Source organism: Hemitrygon akajei, chromosome 1, assembly GCF_048418815.1.
Source record: "Hemitrygon akajei chromosome 1, sHemAka1.3, whole genome shotgun sequence".
NCBI lineage: Eukaryota > Metazoa > Chordata > Chondrichthyes > Myliobatiformes > Dasyatidae > Hemitrygon > Hemitrygon akajei.
This window is the reverse complement of record NC_133124.1, coordinates 62,981,138-62,998,794: the sequence shown is the minus strand read 5'-3', so window position 1 is coordinate 62,998,794 and position 17,657 is coordinate 62,981,138. Positions and strand designations below refer to the sequence as shown.

Genomic DNA, 17,657 nt, shown 5'->3' with positions numbered 1-17,657 from the left:
ATTTTTAAAGTTTTAATGTTAATGGGCTTAATGGACCGGTAAAAAGAAAAAGAATTTTAACATATATTAAAAAAATGAAAATAGATATAGCTTTCTTACAAGAAACTCATTTAACAGACATAGAACATCAGAAATTAAAAAGAGACTGGGTTGGAAATGTTATTGCAGCTTCATTTAACTCAAAGGCGAGAGGAGTTGCAATTTTCGTTAATAAAAATTTACCAATTAAAATACAAAATGTATTAATTGATTCGGCAGGAAGATATTTAATTATACATTGTCAAATTTTTTCAGAGCTATGGACTCTTATGAATATTTATGCACCAAATGAAAATGATGTAAAATTTATACAGGAAGTCTTTTTGAATTTGGCTAATGCACATGATAAAATATTAATAGGTGGAGATATTAATTTTTGTCTAGATCCAGTTTTAGATAGATCAACAAAGGCTGTTACAAAATCAAAAGTAGTAAAATTAACTCTATCATTGATGAAAGACTTAAATTTGATTGATATATGGAGAAGAATCAATCCAAAAGAAAGAGATTATTCATTTTATTCAAATAGACATAAAACATACTCAAGGATAGATTTTTTCCTATTATCAACGAATATTCAAGATAGAGTGAAAAATGTGGAATATAAAGCAAGAATATTGTCTGATCATTCTCCTTTAATAATGACAATGATAATGATAGATAAAGAGGAATCAATTTATAGATGGAGATTTAATTCAATACTACTAAAACATCAAGATTTTTGTGATTTTATGAAAAAGCAGATTCAGTTCTTTTTAGATACAAATTTACATTCAGTTGATGATAAATTTATATTGTGGGAAGCAATGAAGGCATATTTGAGAGGTCAGATAATAAGTTATACTTCTAAAATTAAGAAGGAATATATGATAGAAATAGATCAATTGGAAAAAGAGATTATAAAATTAGAAAAAGAATCTCAAAGAAATATGACAGAAGAAAAACGAAGACAACTTATTAATAAGAAGTTAAAATATAATACACTCCAGACATATCGAACAGAAAAAGCAATTATGAGAACTAAACAGATATTATGAACTAGGTGAAAGATCAAATAAGGTCCTTGCATGGCAGTTAAAAACAGATCAGACTTCTAAAACAATAAATGCAATTCGAACAAAAGTAAATAAAATTACTTATAAACCTCTAGAAATTAATGAAGCTTTTAAGAATTTTTATTCTGAGTTGTATAAATCAGAATCAAAAAATGATGACGTCAAGATAGAAAGATTTTTATCACAAATAACTCTTCCAAAATTAAATACGGAAGAACAGAAGGGAATAGGTATGCCTTTTATATTGAAGGAGGTTGAAGAATTTGTTACGAACCCTGTAACTGGGTCATTACCACCAAAGATGGAGAGGTCCGTTGAAGTCTGATACTATTTTTTACAGTATTTATTAGTAAAAAGACACAAAAATAATATCAATGCAACCATACAGATAATATACGTCGTCAATACTAAATCTAAAAGTGCGGGTATAATAATAATCAATGAGAAATAAGCTCTATCGTTGTCTAGGGGATAATGTATTGTCCGATGGAAATATAAAAGTCACTCAGTTCATGCAGGCTTCAGCCTTTGGGAACCGCTGGGTTTGCAATTGTTGGAGAGAGAGATTTTGAGAAAAGAAACTTGCCGTCTTTCCTTGATCTGATCTTGATCCGTATTCGTCCTTTAGCGAAGCCGTTCCGTGGAGGACTTGTCATCCAGGCAAGGATGGACACACACACACAAGTCCCCACCGGTCTCATACGTTTCTCCTGGTGTGTCTGAAGGGGTTGTTCCCCAGACCCTCTTTTATCCTTAGTCACGGGGTCTCAGATGTCAGTCAGGTTGGGATGATGCAATCCCTCAACCAGCCCACTCTGGTCATCCCCTGAGGGCTTCAATGAATAGTACAGTACTCAATACACAATTCCGTCTCCAAGAGACAATGGCCGTTATCCGTGGCATTGTCTTGCTGAGGGGCCAGGACACATTCCAAAACCTTGAGGATTCTCTCTCATTTCCTGGGTCCAAGACCCGAATTAATAGCGATCTTGCGATCCTCAAGAAGGAGGGGGCGACTTTGTACCCTTCGGCCCCTCAGAGTTGTGGCACGTTCGTAACACCCCCTTCCTTCAATGCTTTTTTACCATCGGTAAAAATGAATTAATACAGAGTCTTACAGGAGTTCAGAATCTAACAGTAATAAATCTCCAGGAGAAGATGGTTTTCCGCCTGAATTTTTTAAAAAGTTTAAAGATTTATTAATTCCTCCTCTTATGGAGTTAATACAACAAGCGGAAAGAACGCATAAACTTCCAGAATCTTTTTCAACAGCTATTTTAATAGTATTGCCAAAAAAAGATAGAGACCTTTTAAAACCAGCATCATATAGACCTATTTCTTTATTAAACACTGATTATAAAATAATAGCAAAAATCTTATCTAATAGATTATCTAAATGCTTACCAAAATTAGTGCATATGGATCAAACAGGATTTATTAAAAATAGACAATCGGCAGATAATGTATCTCGGTTATTTAGTATAATCCATTTAGTGCAAAAGAGGGAGGAAACGAGAGTGGCAGTTGCTTTAGATGCAGAAAAAGCATTTGATAGATTTGAATGGGATTTTTTATTTAAGGTATTGGAAAAATATGGATTAGGAACATCATTTATAAAATGGATGGTAACATATTAACTTGGATCAATTTTGGTCCACAGACATGAAATGAAAGATAAAGGCAAGTGTCATTTTCAATTTGACATTTATCAGAGATCAGAGCTGTGGCTTCAGCAGTTTTCTTTAAGTTGTATTAGTGATTTAGATAAAGGGATATGATGCAAAGTATCCAACTTTGCTGATGGTGCCGAAGGAGGTGGGCACAAAAACAGCTGCAAAGTGGCTTTTAGAATTGGAGTGAGTGGACTGAAAGATCATTGTGGTATGATAAAGGGAGATGTAAGTTTGTATGAGCATGCAGATTCTGCAGGTAATCAAGAGGGCAGATGTACTAATTGCCCTTATACAAAGGGATCAGTACAGTAGAGTAAAGAAGTTATGTCATAATTATATCATGAGATCACACCTGGAGCATTGCATCCAGTTTTCATGTCATTATTTAAAAATACATCCCTTGTGGATTGCAGTAAAGCTCCACTAAATTGTTCCTGGCATGTTAAGATTATCTAATAAGGGAAGGTTGTGTAGAAAACGCCTATTTTGTTTGGAGTCAGGAAGAATGATAGGTATCTTATGCATACCGTATCAGCTGAATGATAGGTCACTGATGCATACATCTGAAGGTAGACAGGTTATCCACTATAAAGGTGTTACCCTGCTGGAGAGCAGTCTAGAATCGAGGTGCCACTTGTTCTGAGATGAGACAGCGTTTTCTTGTCGAGGGGAGTTCTGAATCTTTGGGAAGATTTGTGCACTGCGGGGCAATTAAAGGCTATAGGTGGCAGACAGGAATGGAAATTTCAATCCGGAGATCAGATCTGTTACATCCACTTTGTAGTGCTACACGGGAAAGCGGCATCCACCATTCAGGCGATGTTCTTGCTAATGCCATTGGGAAAGAGGTACAGGAGCCTGAGGTCCCACACCACCTGCTTCAGGAGCAGTTATTACCCTTCAACCATCAGGCTCCTGAGCCAACGTGGATAAAATCACTCGCCTCAATGCTGAACTTATTCTGCAACCTATGGACTCACTCCAATGACTCCACAACTCGTTTTCAGTATTGTTTGTTTATTTGATGATATTTTTGTATTTGCACTGTTACGCCTGTGCCCCCTCCTTTTTGGGAATCGCAAGATCGCTATTAATTCAGGTCAGGAGACTCAGGAAATGAGAGAGAGACGTTTGGAATGTTTGGCCCCTCGGCAATACAAAGCTACAGGAAACGGCCATTGTCTCTTGGAGATGGAATTGTGTATTGAGTACTGTGCTTCGTGGAAGCCCTCGGGCAATGTGGGCTGTTTGGGGGTTGGCATCATTCCACCCTGATTGACATCTGAGACCTCGTGAGTGGGGATAAAAGAGGGTCTGTGGGAACAGCCCTCAGATGCACCAGAAGAAACGCTAGAAATCCTGTAACAGTGTAATAGCGAAAGCCGGTGGAAAGCCACGTGCGTCCTTTTCCATTTGCCTCGGAATTGGTGGGCCTTGCCACAGAAGAACGGCTTTAGCTAACAACAAAGGAGAAATCAGCCCCCAACGACTCTCGAAGGATTGACATCATAAAAGGAATGGGCAAGTTTTAATCCGTCTCTCTCTCCAACCAAAAGCTGCAGCTTGAATGAACTTGAGTGACTTTTATATTTCCATCGGACAATTCATTATCCCCTAGACAACGATAGAGTTATTTCTTATTGATTATTATTATACCCGCGCTTTTAGATTTAATATTGACGATGTATATTATCTGTATGTTTGCATTGTTATTATTTTTGGTGTATTTTTATCAATAAATACTGTTAAAAATAGTACCATCAGACTTCAACGGACCTCTCTATCTTTGCTGGTAAGTGACTCAGTTACGGGGTACGTAACAGCACTATTTGTCTTTCAGTCTTTGTGTGTAGTTTTTCATTGATTCTATTGTATATATTTGTTCTATGTGAATGCTACATGAAAATAAATCTCTGGGTAGTATATGGTTACATATATCTACTCTGATAATAAATTTACTTTGAATAGTAGCGCAAGCTTAAAGGGCCATCTGGCCTACTATTCCAACTTCTAATATGTTTTAGTATAATGCCCCACTTTTTGCCTGTTGCTTGATCTGGCTTCTATAGAACATAAATTGTGAATAATATTTGGGGATATCAGGGCATAGATTGGCAAAGATTGTGATTTTTTTGTTTTGGGTTCTTTTGTAAAGAACCTTGGACATGTGTACATAAGAACATAAGAGATAGGAGCAGGAGTAGGCCAATCGGCCCCTCAAGCCTGCTCCGCCATTCAACAAGATCATGGCTGATCCAATCTTAACTCTAGTTTTCACTAGATTTATAGAGTTCTAGTAATAGTGCCAAATGATGTCCAATGAATATCTGTACAACAATCCTGGGATTTTCTTTTACATCCTACAGGCAACTCCTGTAGAAGGGTCTTTCCATGTGCCTGCATGCTCTACTTCTACAGGACTTGTCAGGAGCCTCCCTGAGCAGGTCCCAAGCCATAGCTGGGAGCCGAACTCAGGTAGGTTACCTTTAACTTACCGTAGATTCCGGATTTTAAGCCGCTACTTTTTTCCCACATTTTGAACAGCTTTGAACTTTGCGGCCAATAATCCGAAGCAGCTAATGCATGGTTTTTTTCATGCCGCCTCGTAAACATTTTGCCTCGTAACAGTAGACCAATAAAATTGATGAGTAGTTCACAGAGGTCCAATGAAATTGTACGATAAATCAAGCGCACTTTCACAATTAAATTATTGTAAATCAGTCATTTGTACTCACCCTCATCAACATGGAAAACACTCGAAGCATTGTGCTACCTACCCTACTTAGTTTAAACTATATTTGTTTTCTGTACTACATCGCGGGATGCTATGACGACACACCCGGTTTCACGGTGTCTTGTGGGAAAATGCCGGTTTGCGATGAAACGGAAAGGAGGGGGGGAGCGCATTACGCGAGCGGCTTTGGATCCGAGCGAACTCTGTTTTTAAATGCCGTTTGCGATGAAACGGAAAGGAGGGGGGAGCGCATTACGCGAGCGGCTTTGGATCTGAGCGAACTCTGCTTTTAAGTTAAAGGTATCAATAACTTTTCCTGGTAGGCTGCAGTATATATATTTTTTACCAGTCGTTAGGAGATATTGGAATGTTGTTCAGTAAAGAAGTATACGCAACGTATATTTAAAAGTAGCCGCGTACGGGCACGGTTCGAAAAAAAGCATTTGCAATATGTATTTGTTTTTGTTACCATATGGATTTAATTAAAAGTTAAAAAAATCCTCACGTGTAATATCTTTCTGTGTAAATATCTCATATTACAACGTGGGACACCTGCGGCCGAAAATCCGGTGCGGCCTTTACAATTAAAAAAATGATTTTATTTCTAAAATTAGAGCCAGCGGCTTAAAATCAGGTGCGCTCTGTAGTCCGGAATCTACGGTACTTACTTGTTATCACTTACCCCAGCTCACCCTCCAGCCATACACTGATTATCAATCCATGGCCTAAACATCCAAATTCATTGATCACTTGACTCCATCCCTAATCATTAATTGTTGGCTTCCTAACCTCCATGGGCCCAGATGTCATTGATCCTGTTGTGCATTTTGCAGTTGGCAAAGGGAAGGCCTTGTTTCATGCGAGCCTAATTCGGCGACACCTGATAACTTGTGCCTTGGGTGATAAGTAGCATGTCCAGCAACCAAACCGCTAACTGGAGCAGTGATCCTTTAATATCAGTTGCAAATGCTGAGGAAATTCTCGGTCAGAATCTATTAATTTGGTGAGGAGGTGCAGTATTTAGCCAGGTCTAACCTTTAAGTGTGTGATGCCTAATTGCTGAAGTACAAGTCATGCTTGGGTCGCTTATACTGCTTAGTAACAACAGTTTGCAAACTTGTTTTGCAAAACTAGGTAAATAATAAACTCCAAATAATCATGAAATAATTGTTTTTCTATCTCGTATTACTTTTTGAAATGTCAGATATTTAGTGATTGCTTTTTAATAGATTGGTGACTTAAGTATCCTGTTCTTACATTATATAAACAGCAATTAGTCCACATTAGTCCAAATTATCTGTTTCTGGAACAACTGCTGGTAAATTCCTCTGTATCTAATTCTAAAAATATTTAAACTTTGTGATACCTTTCTGATTTTTTAGGGCAAATTAAGTAGGCATGTGTAAACTGAAAACTTAAATGAACCCATGTAGTTATTCAGAAAAAAATATTTTCTTATCTCTTTTAGAAAGCCATTGAACTTAATCCCAAAGATGCAACATCAATTCATCTAATGGGACTATGGTAGGAGCCAGTTAACTGTGGTTCTTATTCAGAGCATCCGTTTGTCTTTCTAACTTGATTAGTGATGAATAGCAGAATTACATGTTCTTCTATATATTGTTTATGTAAAAATTAAAATTCATAACATTTTGTTTTGACTGTTGTACTAATTGTTAAATCGTTTATCATGTGATTTCTTTAAGAACCTGAGAGTAAATCAAATGATTTTAGCAGCCCTGCTTTATATGTATTTGCCTTCATCATATTGCCAGTTTAAAATTAACACAAAATCCTATTGAAAACCTGTGATGCGTGCAGACTTTGTAGCTAAAGTTGTGATTCTATGGTTGGTGCAGACTACTGTAAAATGAAGTTTGTAACTAATCTATATCCCTTCTTTGCTATCCATAACATCACCAACTTTTGTGATAAGTTCCTAATCATGACACGTTTGGTTAATTAATTCATCTTTTTTCACTAGGTGTTTCACATTTGCTGAAATGCCCTGGATCCAGCAGAAAATAGCGGCTGCATTCTTTGCCACCCCACCAAGCTCCACTTATGAAGAGGTAAATTGTACACAACCCCTCCTTCGGCATATCACTGAATAATATTTTTATGTTACTGAATAACAGTATTTTTGACCATCTTTTATAACTTGGTGCCTTGATTACTGCTTTTCCTTCCCTGTTTTAGTCTTCATGGGCCCATCCCCAGGGCAGGCAAATTGCTACGTAAATGATCACCTTTAGTGTTACTTCTTTACAGTGATAGAATGGATTTGGGTTTCATTAATGGGAAGGTGTTGTGGTTATGATCATCTCATTCTATTCCTCATGGTGTAATTCACTGCTACTTGTCATACCTTCTGATATATTGTTAGTGAATGTAAATATTGGCCACAGACAGGAAAACAATCAGAAATCTCTCCTTCTGCTCTTTTAGCCATTTGAATTAAGATGACCCCTTCTTAATTCCATCCATCACTGCATGAATGTTCTATCCAAACATAATTTTTCAATACATATGCACAAAAGAAATTGTAGTAGGAATATAGCATTTGATCGCTTGAGCCCACTACATGTTTAGTAAATTTATGGCTTATTTAATTCTGACATCGTTTCCACTTTCCTGTCTGTTTTCCATAACCTTTGGTCCCTCATTATCCAAATTAATTTCCCTGGTGTTACATAAATTCAGTGCTAGATGTATTGGCCTGAAGGTCCTGTTACCATGCTATATGACTGACAGCACGGCAGATCACTCAGTGGAGAATGCCAAATTTTCACAACTTTCTAAGAAATGTATTATCTTCATCTTAATTTAAGAGAAACAGCTCATTTATGTCCCTAACTCTATATCTACCTTGTCAGTACCCTGAGAAGTTTGTGTGTTTTAAATATTGTATATTGATATACTGTAATATCAGTATATAATGGTATATATCATTCTTACAAACTGCTTAACCTTTCCTCATAAAACAACCCCCTCATCCCAGGAATCATTTTCATGAACCTTTTTTTTCAACTATCTCCAAAGTAAATATTTCCGTTCTTAAATAAAAAATCAAAACTACTCACAATATTGTATCACTAAATCCTTATACAGTTGCTAACAAACTACAGCTTCTGTAATACCACCCGTCATTATCATCTGATATCGGTAATGGTGGTACACTTGTGGTTCTCCTAGGAATATAATAGCTTCTTGATGGTGCACGTTTGTGGATGAGGAATTTGACAATCAAAGGAATCGATGGAAAGCTGACGATCAATGATTAGATGAGAAAATTTGCAGCTGCTGGAAATCCAAGCAACACACAAAATGCTGGAGGAACTCAGCAGGCCAGGCAGCATCTATGGAAAAGAGTACAGTTGACATTTTGGGCTAAGACTTTACATCAGGACGGTCTCGGCCCAAAACATTGACTGTTGACTCTTTTCCATAGATGCTGCCTGGCCTGCTGAGTTCCTCCAGCATTTTGTGTGTGTTGCTCAATGATTAGAGGTGGGGGTCAAGAGACCAGTAGATGGGGGAAGCCAATGGATTTGGATGTTTAGCCCATGTGTTGGGTAATTAGTGTATGACTGGAGGGGGAGATGGGGCAAGTGGTATCATGGTTCCATAGTAAGAAAACGAAGCTAAAGGTAATCTACCTGAGTTGAGTTCTCAATGAAAAGGAATTAAGTTTTCTCTCTTTTTCACTGTATCAATTTCAATGTAATGTCCAGGATCTGATTTGTTATCTGTACATTTCCTCTAATGGTTTTATTATGTTCAATTATTTAGAAACATAGAAAACATACAGCACTATACAGGCCCTTTGGCCCACAAAGCTGTGCCAAACATGTCCCTACCTTAGAAATTGGCTACTATGTACTCAAAGTAATAATTAGTCTGAATGGGTTCCTTATTTTCAATGTCAATTTCTTGCATTTTCTGTAATCACTATGTTTTCCTGCCACTGACCCCATAGTTTTAAGCTCCTCAGTCCAGGGAAGCACCCTCCCTGCATCTAGTCTATAAAGCCTTTTTGTGTAATTTATAAATTGTGATCAGTGATCCTCTCATTCTTCCAAATGCTAAAGAAGTCTTATCTACTCTGCCTCAAAAATTAATCCCATTGTCAATGGAGCCAGTTGAATAAATCTTTCCGGTTTTTGAACAGTACATCCTATCAGTAAAGAGACCAATGTTGTAGATGATACAACCTCACCAAGGTCCTGTATGAACAAAACAAAAAGATGGAGTATTTGTTCTACTGTACTGTTTAATGGGACTTTAAACTGGTTCCATCATGTTGCATATGAACATAAGAAAGAGCTATGACACTATTTTGACAAGCAGTAAAGTTCTCCCAAGCAGTTTGATTCATATTTATATCCTTTTGTTTTCAGATGCTGAAAAGTGCCTTACGAAAATACAATTATTCCCCTTTTTTCAGTTTAATTACAATAGTGAAGCTACCTTATTTCAATACCACCATGGATAATTTACTCTCATCTATTTTAATATTGCAGCAGAAACTAACAGGCAAAAAACTTTTTGTTTTAGGCTCTCCAGTATTTTGACAAAGCTGAAGAAGGTAAAAGTTCCATAAATGTATTTCATTTCATTTATAAAATTAAATTAAGCTTCATATTACTTTTCAGTGATAGATATAATTCAACTGAAATTGTAATAATTAGTCTGTGTCTTCCAGTCCCCTTCCTGAGGGTCGGTGCAGTCCAGAATTTGCTCCCATTGAAATAGCTGAACAATAGTAATTCCCTTTGGAATTTGTGTCAGTTGCCAGGCAGATTAATTCTATTATTTATTTCCATGTGTTAATGCTGAGATTTCAGTCTTGGACCAGCAAAGGTTGGATAGAACGGGATTTATTTCTCAATGTTCTCTCCTACATCAAAGTAGAATTTTGCATTAAGATTCAAATGCTGTGCAGATAGTATAAAGAATTTAGCTGTGTTCATTTGTGGTTTAAGGCATCGCAGTCATGTACTGCTTGGTTGTGATTGCACTTGAGAAAGAGGTATGCTGCTTTCTTGAACTGTTGTAATTCATTGGTTGAATTACGGTATACTTCTGGAGATGCATTTCTGTGATTTTAAGCCCACTGATGTTGAAGAATTGGGGCTATATTTCCAAGAGAAAATGACATGTTACTTTAAGGTAATGTGAAAATGGTGGAGTTCTCATGCACTGCTGTCTTTATCCTTGGTGGGGGTGAAGGAGAAAATGAATTTCAGGAATCAAACAGGTCACTCCAGGTAAGGGAAGCAGATTTCCTTCTCTGTAGAACATTAGTTAACCTACTGGATTTACAATAGTCCACTTAATTCTGATTAACCTTACCAAAATAAACTGTCACTGAAGAGGGGTGAGGATCAATGAGATGGACAGCTGCTGGTCACTTCTGGTGATTACTGGTGAGGGGATAGGGTTGATGAAGAGTCACAAAATACTGGAGCGATTGAAATTGATGCAAGGGAAATGACCAAGTGACAAGCCAGTAAATTAATAATTTAAAGCTTAGTCTGACTCTGTGTGAGTTAGGATTCCTGTATTATGCTAGGCTACTAGAATAGCCAAGGAAAAAGATAGGATGTAACAATTGTCAATGATTGTACTTCTTCTATTCATCAGCCGAGAGAGGACATTATTGGGTAATCAATGGCTGTCAATTGATTCATCTTAAGGCATTTTAATTTCTAAGTATTTAATTATTCATTGATATACAAATCATTGTTAGGAGATTTTTGTGCATTATTTTGTATAAATTTCCTAGCAACTTTTGACAGGCAGTTCAGGAGCAGCATAAAAGAATTAGCAGTAGGTGAAGATCAGAAACAAAATCTTTTTAATTTAGCTTACTTCATTCATGAAAACAAAAAAAATTAAATTACCCCACCTTGGTCGTTAACATCTCTGTAAATAAAGACCAGAAGTTAAATACATTCTTGTTTTCTATTTTCTCATATGCTTCTCTGCATATGTAAATGTATTGTGCGTAATATATTGTTTGCATTTAATGTGACTTATTTTGCAGCTGAACCAAATTTCTACAGTAAAAACTTACTAATGTTGGGGAAAACTTGCATGAAATTAAAAAACAAGAAGTTGGCTTTGTTGTGGTTGACCAAAGCAAAGGACTACCCTGCACGAAATGAAGAAGACAAGCAGGTAAGTTTATCCAATATAAAAATTCAAAGGTTGTGTTTCTCATCTCCACCTACTGTTCTTCTGCAATTTTGTTGGGTAAACTTAATCATAGTGATATCAATGATATGTTCAACTTTAAATGTTGTTATTCAGCTCGACCCGAACTTGGATATGGATGAGTAAAGGATGCAGAATTATTATCCAGTGGATTACGGTTTATTGGGACATATCGGGACCAGTACATTTTGGCCCAATTAAGTTACCCAAATAGCTAAAGTTTCATGGAGATAAGGTTTAAAAAAAAAGTACAAAAAAAGACAGACTACCATTTAATTGAGTAAAAAATTGTGTTTAATTGAAATACAGAACAAACTATAACATTACCAATACTACTACAGTATTATAACACTGTATTAGTTCTTAATAATCATTGATGGGTGCGTTCATCCAGTGCACACTGCCTTGTTCTATTGACTGTAAATGAACAAAATCAATGAAGCCACCTAATGCAGATAATGGATAGCTTTTGTACAATTCTTTTGACTATTGAATCCTTCAAATCTTCATTTTCATTGTAACATTCATGATTATTGATGCCTTTAAATACTTTGTAATCATATCATTTTCACTCCCGGCTGTTTCTGGCATCTCTAAACTTGAATGCTTGTAACGACAATGAGCTAAACAGTTCTGAATTGTCTAACTGATTATTTCTTGTCAATTATCAGTGATGAAAATCACTGCTTTTGAAGACAAATACACGCAATGGATGCTTTTTAGAAAACTCTTCACTCTGAGCACGGTGTTGCATCTAATGGCCACACAAGTGCACGTGACTGATGCTAGTTAGAAACTGTTCAGCAACAGTCTCCTGCCCTTTAATTGGGCATAGCGTCCCAAATAAACCAAAGGAATCCTGGATATTTTCTGAATAGGTTTTTGTTCTTCAAGGTTTGTGCCAAATAAGTGATTGCTCTGATTAAACAGATGGCCCAATTGAACTGAATCCACTGCATTGAATTTAAGCAGACAAAATTAATTTTACTCTAAGTATATTTTAGCAGATTTTTATGTACCCCTAGGTCAATTGCTGACCCTTTGATTTTGTGAATAATCATTGCTTAGAAGCACCATGTTGCAAGCCCAGTCTATTTTCATATCTGAGTCAGATTTAAATTTTTGGTGGTTTTAGGAACTGTAACTGATGCAGCCTATAGTGGGATAAGATGATCTATTCCCACTAGTTCTACTAGGTTCCAGGTTCTGGGAATTAACCCAGTATTTAAGCCTTTGATCAGCAAAGTTGTGGAAAATGTTGGTAAACCATATAGAAAATGGCAGCCTGCATATTAAATTGAAAAGATAAAAATGAAAACTTAATTTTTTTGCACTTTTGAACATGGCAGTTAATTTTATATCCATATCAGTTATCAAAGGTGTGGTGATACATACTTCATTGCTTGAGTACTTCTGGTGAGGTAGTGCTGCCAGGTTAAGATCCAATGTTGATAAAAGAACTGCAATACATTTCCAAGTCAGGATAGAGTGCAGATGATGCTGTTCTCATGCACTTAAAACCCACGTCCTTCCTACTGGTAGAGGTTACAGGTTTGGGAGGTACTTTTCATCTAGCCTATGTGAGTAATTGTAGCAAATTTTGTCAGTGGTATCTATCTGCAGCCACCGTACATGGGCTAACATAAAGGTTAGGACAGTGGATAGGTTAACAATCATGGTTACTTTGTTCAGGATGATTTTGATATCGTGACTGTAACTGGAGCTGGAATCATCCTGATTAAGTGGAGGGAATTAGATCACCCCAATTTGTTTTTTTTTGTAGATCATGGAAAACTTTTGGTGTGGCAGGCAATGAATCACTTGCTACAAAACACCCAACTCTGACCTGCTTTTGCAACAATGGGATTAGCTTGGCTGGTTTGCTTAAGTTTCTGGTCAGTGACTATGCTTTGGGATTCAACGCTGGTAATGCCATTGAACAGAGGAGGATATGGCTATTAACTAGCACTTTAATGGCATGTGCTATTGCTCCTATCAGTGCATTCCTGATGCCTAGGTTTTGCTGCAGGAGACATGGACTATTACCATTTGCTGAGTTGCCTAAAGAATTGAACATTTTTCGATCATCAGCAAACAGCCCCACTTTTCACTTATAATCAAAATACTGAAGAAGTAACTGAGTCAAGAATACTACTTTGAGCAGCTCTTGCAGTGATGTGTGGGTTGGGTTATTGGTTTGGAAAACAAAATCTTATTCACTCACCAGTAAGGAAAATCTGCCCCAAATTGAACCTACAATTTGCCAGGAATGGAGAGAGGGAAGTCTGAAGTAATTTGCATTAGTTAATTGTATTAAAAATGAAAACATTTATTATTCAGCTGTTTAATGTAGGTTTTAATTTGGAAAACAAAACATTGAATTCATTATTATATTGTGCCTTTAGTCTACAAAAATTTTTTTGAAGTCCCACAGTATCTATAGATAATCTGTCTATAATCTCTTTTTCTATTTTTAGGTTCAGAAGGAAGCCATTGAATTACTTAAATCACTGCTGGAGTCAAGGACTTAGCTGAAGTCACTCTTGCACATTAAAATAGTTTCCAGCCAGTCACTATGTGATGAGATTAATTTTGAAGTTAATTGATTTCTCAAACATCAATGAAAATGATTTTTATTAGTTTAATCACAAAGGAATTTACACAATTGTACAGCCCTGATACAGCATTAACCAAATAAATACTCATATTTGTGAACCTTTTAGTGCTGCAAATTTGTGAATAGTGATGCAAGTAAATAACTCAACTACCCAAAAAAGAAGCAAACCATCATAGTTGAAGTGTATAACTTCAACTGCGGGATGGTGCCAGTGCATTCATTAACTCCTAAAAATATAACTTTTCTCTTGCAATGCAGGGAAGGTCTTATAATAGTAAGTCTTTGCAGAAAAATTCTACAAAATCCCAAAATAACATACAAGCTGAATCACCAGCAGGTCTATTAACAGTTAATCCATTCTATATTCATCAGTAGTTTGTATTTAATCAAAGCATTGTGTGGTCTATAGCCACTTGGGTAACAGGATAGCAAGTTTTCCACTTTCAACTAAAAACATGAAAAACTTTAATAATAAAAGTAGGTGCCTATTTTATTAAACTTTGTTTGGACATAATTACAAATAAAAGTTTTTCAAGCACCTGACAGTTTGAAGTTTCAGTGGTAATCTTGATGCTTTGTTGCAAATACTAGCTAATTGATATGCAGAAGTGGTCAGTTGCTAAACTGTTTTTCGGGTGGGGGAAATATAATAAAAAGCAGTAGTAAAAACTGACCAAACTCGAGCTTTTACAAAACTTTTACAAATTAAAAACTTTAATGGAATTTACAACGTTTAAATTTAAAGCATTACAAATGTTACATTTCAAATGTCTCTATCTCCCCAGTCACTGCAAGGAAGCACAGCGTGTTAGAAGTTGCAGTTCAATATAATTCACAATTTTTTTAAATATATTTTTGTTACATGTCATTAAGTAAATGCCCTCAATACTGGTGAAACTATTTTAAATGTATTACATGTTTTTGAAATTTTTGAATTTAAAAAATAAATCACTTGATATTTCTCAGAGGTTGAAGGCCTATTAGAAATTATATTTCAAAGCCAGAAAAAGAGATGCATAATATAATTTATACACACAGAACGTATACCATTGCAATGGGAAAACTAATTATACAACATTCCTTACAAATGTGCAAAACTTAATTGACTTTTTATTCCTGATTGATAAATGTAACTGTTCTAAAAGACTGAACATAAAAGCAGCAGAGGTAATATTTTGCATAATTACACTGTGAAAATTGTCCACATTAGCTTTTTGTATATAAAATAACATTAGTATTTGGGATACTACCCCAGTCTCTCTGCTTTTGTTTATTTCAGTATACTATACACAAGACATACATAAACAGCAATAACACAACAAGAAAATAAAAGAAAACTCATGTCAGCATTTACATTTTCTATGATTTCAACAAGCCAGCAGCATTAAATCTAGATATCTGACAGTGTTTGGCATAAGCCTTAAATACTTCAGTGACAGCCATGCAAGAAATCTCCCTGACAGAATTGTTAGATCAGTGGAAACTGAGCCACAGGGTATGTTTTCTTCTGCACTAAGGGGGCATAATAGCACACCTACCAAATCACCTACTAAGCTCTATAAAACTAGAGCCATGGATATTTCAGCTGTTTCTGATATTTAAAAAAAATCTATGTTTCAGAAATCAGCCAAACTCTTTTCTCCCACAATATTTCTTTTAAAGGAAAGGTATGTAAAATACTATGTACGGTCAAGACAATTTGCATAAATGACTGGAAGAAAAGCATGTTAATTTTATAGAATTCCAGATGTAAATTATTTCTCTAGGCAAATAGCTTATATACAGATAGACAACTGTGCAACTGTAAATGATGAAACAGAAACATGTACATTGTGTTGCCATCTCATAGCATCAAGATTGTGCTGCATCTATTCTTGTCCAAATCCTTCCGTTTCTTCAATTGCAAAAAGAAGCTTCTCTTTTAATTGTTCATAACTTTTATAAGGTGGCAAATCCAAGCGGTTAAAGCTATTGAAGAATATACATACATCAATGAACACAAGGCTACATTTCAACAATTCCAAATGTCCTAAATACATTTCAAATCTGTCAAACTCCATGTTGAGTATGGAATCTGTGGCACATTTCCTTCTCAACATGACTCTGTAGCCCTGAGCTCTGCACTTTAATGTAACATAACAACTTGGATACACATGGTACTGCATATGCTGGAATCTGAAGCAAAAAAAAAGCTGCAGGAACTCACCAGATCAATCAGTATCTGTGGAGTTAAAAGGGTTCATAATTTTGGGTTAAAATTCAAAACATTGAAAATCTTTTTACCTCCACAGATGCACCTTAACCTATTGAATTACTCCATGTTTGTTCTTTAATATGTTTTCATGTTGTATGTAACAATTTATTATTGAATTAACTATTTTACATCCTTCACATACATGAGTAAAAATCGTTACATCTGTCTAAATGTGCAACGTGCAATCATAGTAACTTATAATAATTTATAATAAATAGAACAGTCACTAAAACATAGAAATACACTCAGATCAGCATAAGTGTATCTGATGGACTGATGGAAGAAGCTGTCCCGGAGCCTGTTGGTCCTGGCTTTTATGCTGCGGTACCATTTCCCAGATGGTAGCAGCTGAAATAAATTGTGATTGGGGTGACTCGGGTCCCCAATGATCCTTCGGACCCTTTATACACACCTATCTTTGTAACTGTCCTGAATCATGGGAAGTTCACAACTACAGATGCGCTAGCCTGTCCACACCACTCTCTGCAGAGTCCTGCAATTAAGGGAGGTACAGTTCCCATACCAGGCAGTGATACAGCCAGACCCCATTTACTGCTCATGCCCAAATGTGCTAGTCACTTTTAACTGGTATTTTTAGGTGAAGGTGTTACTAAGCAGCATATTCCTGGATTTGGATCAAGTCACCATGAAAAAATGGTGATACATTTCCGAACTCAGATGAACTGTACTTTGTTGGGAAATCTGCATCTGGTGATGCTCCTGTTCTGCTCATTTTTAGTAATAAAGTTGTATGTTGGATGATGCCTTTGAAGTAGCCTAGCAAACAACTGCAGTGTATTATGTAGCTGGTACACAACAGAGGTCCAAAAACTATCACCATATTCGAGTGTATTAGGTGTGAATCCAACCAATGAAGAGCTATTCCTCAATTCTCAGCGTTTTTCATTTTACCATGGCTGCTTAATGTGACATTTGGTCAAATGCTGCCAATATCAGGGAAAATAACCCTTGCTCCTGTTGTCCAGAATGGTCCGAGTGAAGACTGAGCTACAATGTATAGATCGTACAAATTGCGGTCACAGAACACCCGTGATGGAGGGAGCGA

The 17,657-nt window shown here is 36.3% G+C and overlaps 2 protein-coding genes across 4 annotated transcripts in view; one reads left to right on the top strand and one right to left on the bottom strand.

The window, feature by feature from the left end:
• rmdn1 (regulator of microtubule dynamics 1) overlaps window positions 1-14,435 on the top strand; it is a 34,451-nt gene extending 20,016 nt beyond the window's left edge. For 2 of the 3 annotated variants that reach the window (XM_073044318.1, XM_073044309.1), the window contains 5 exons: window positions 6,970-7,025; window positions 7,486-7,573; window positions 10,059-10,089; window positions 11,551-11,684; window positions 14,198-14,435. In XM_073044318.1, coding sequence (XP_072900419.1) covers window positions 6,970-7,025; window positions 7,486-7,573; window positions 10,059-10,089; window positions 11,551-11,684; window positions 14,198-14,251 — 363 coding nt within the window. In that variant the 3' untranslated portion in view covers window positions 14,252-14,435. The remainder of the gene's footprint in view (window positions 1-6,969; window positions 7,026-7,485; window positions 7,574-10,058; window positions 10,090-11,550; window positions 11,685-14,197) is intronic. The other variant, XR_012098783.1, reaches the window with a different exon arrangement.
• The window catches only part of LOC140727045 (NEDD4-like E3 ubiquitin-protein ligase WWP1), a 150,385-nt gene continuing 147,065 nt past the window's right edge, over window positions 14,338-17,657 (bottom strand). The window contains exon 24 of the mRNA XM_073044242.1: window positions 14,338-16,305. Coding sequence (XP_072900343.1) covers window positions 16,206-16,305 — 100 coding nt within the window. The 3' untranslated portion in view covers window positions 14,338-16,205. The remainder of the gene's footprint in view (window positions 16,306-17,657) is intronic.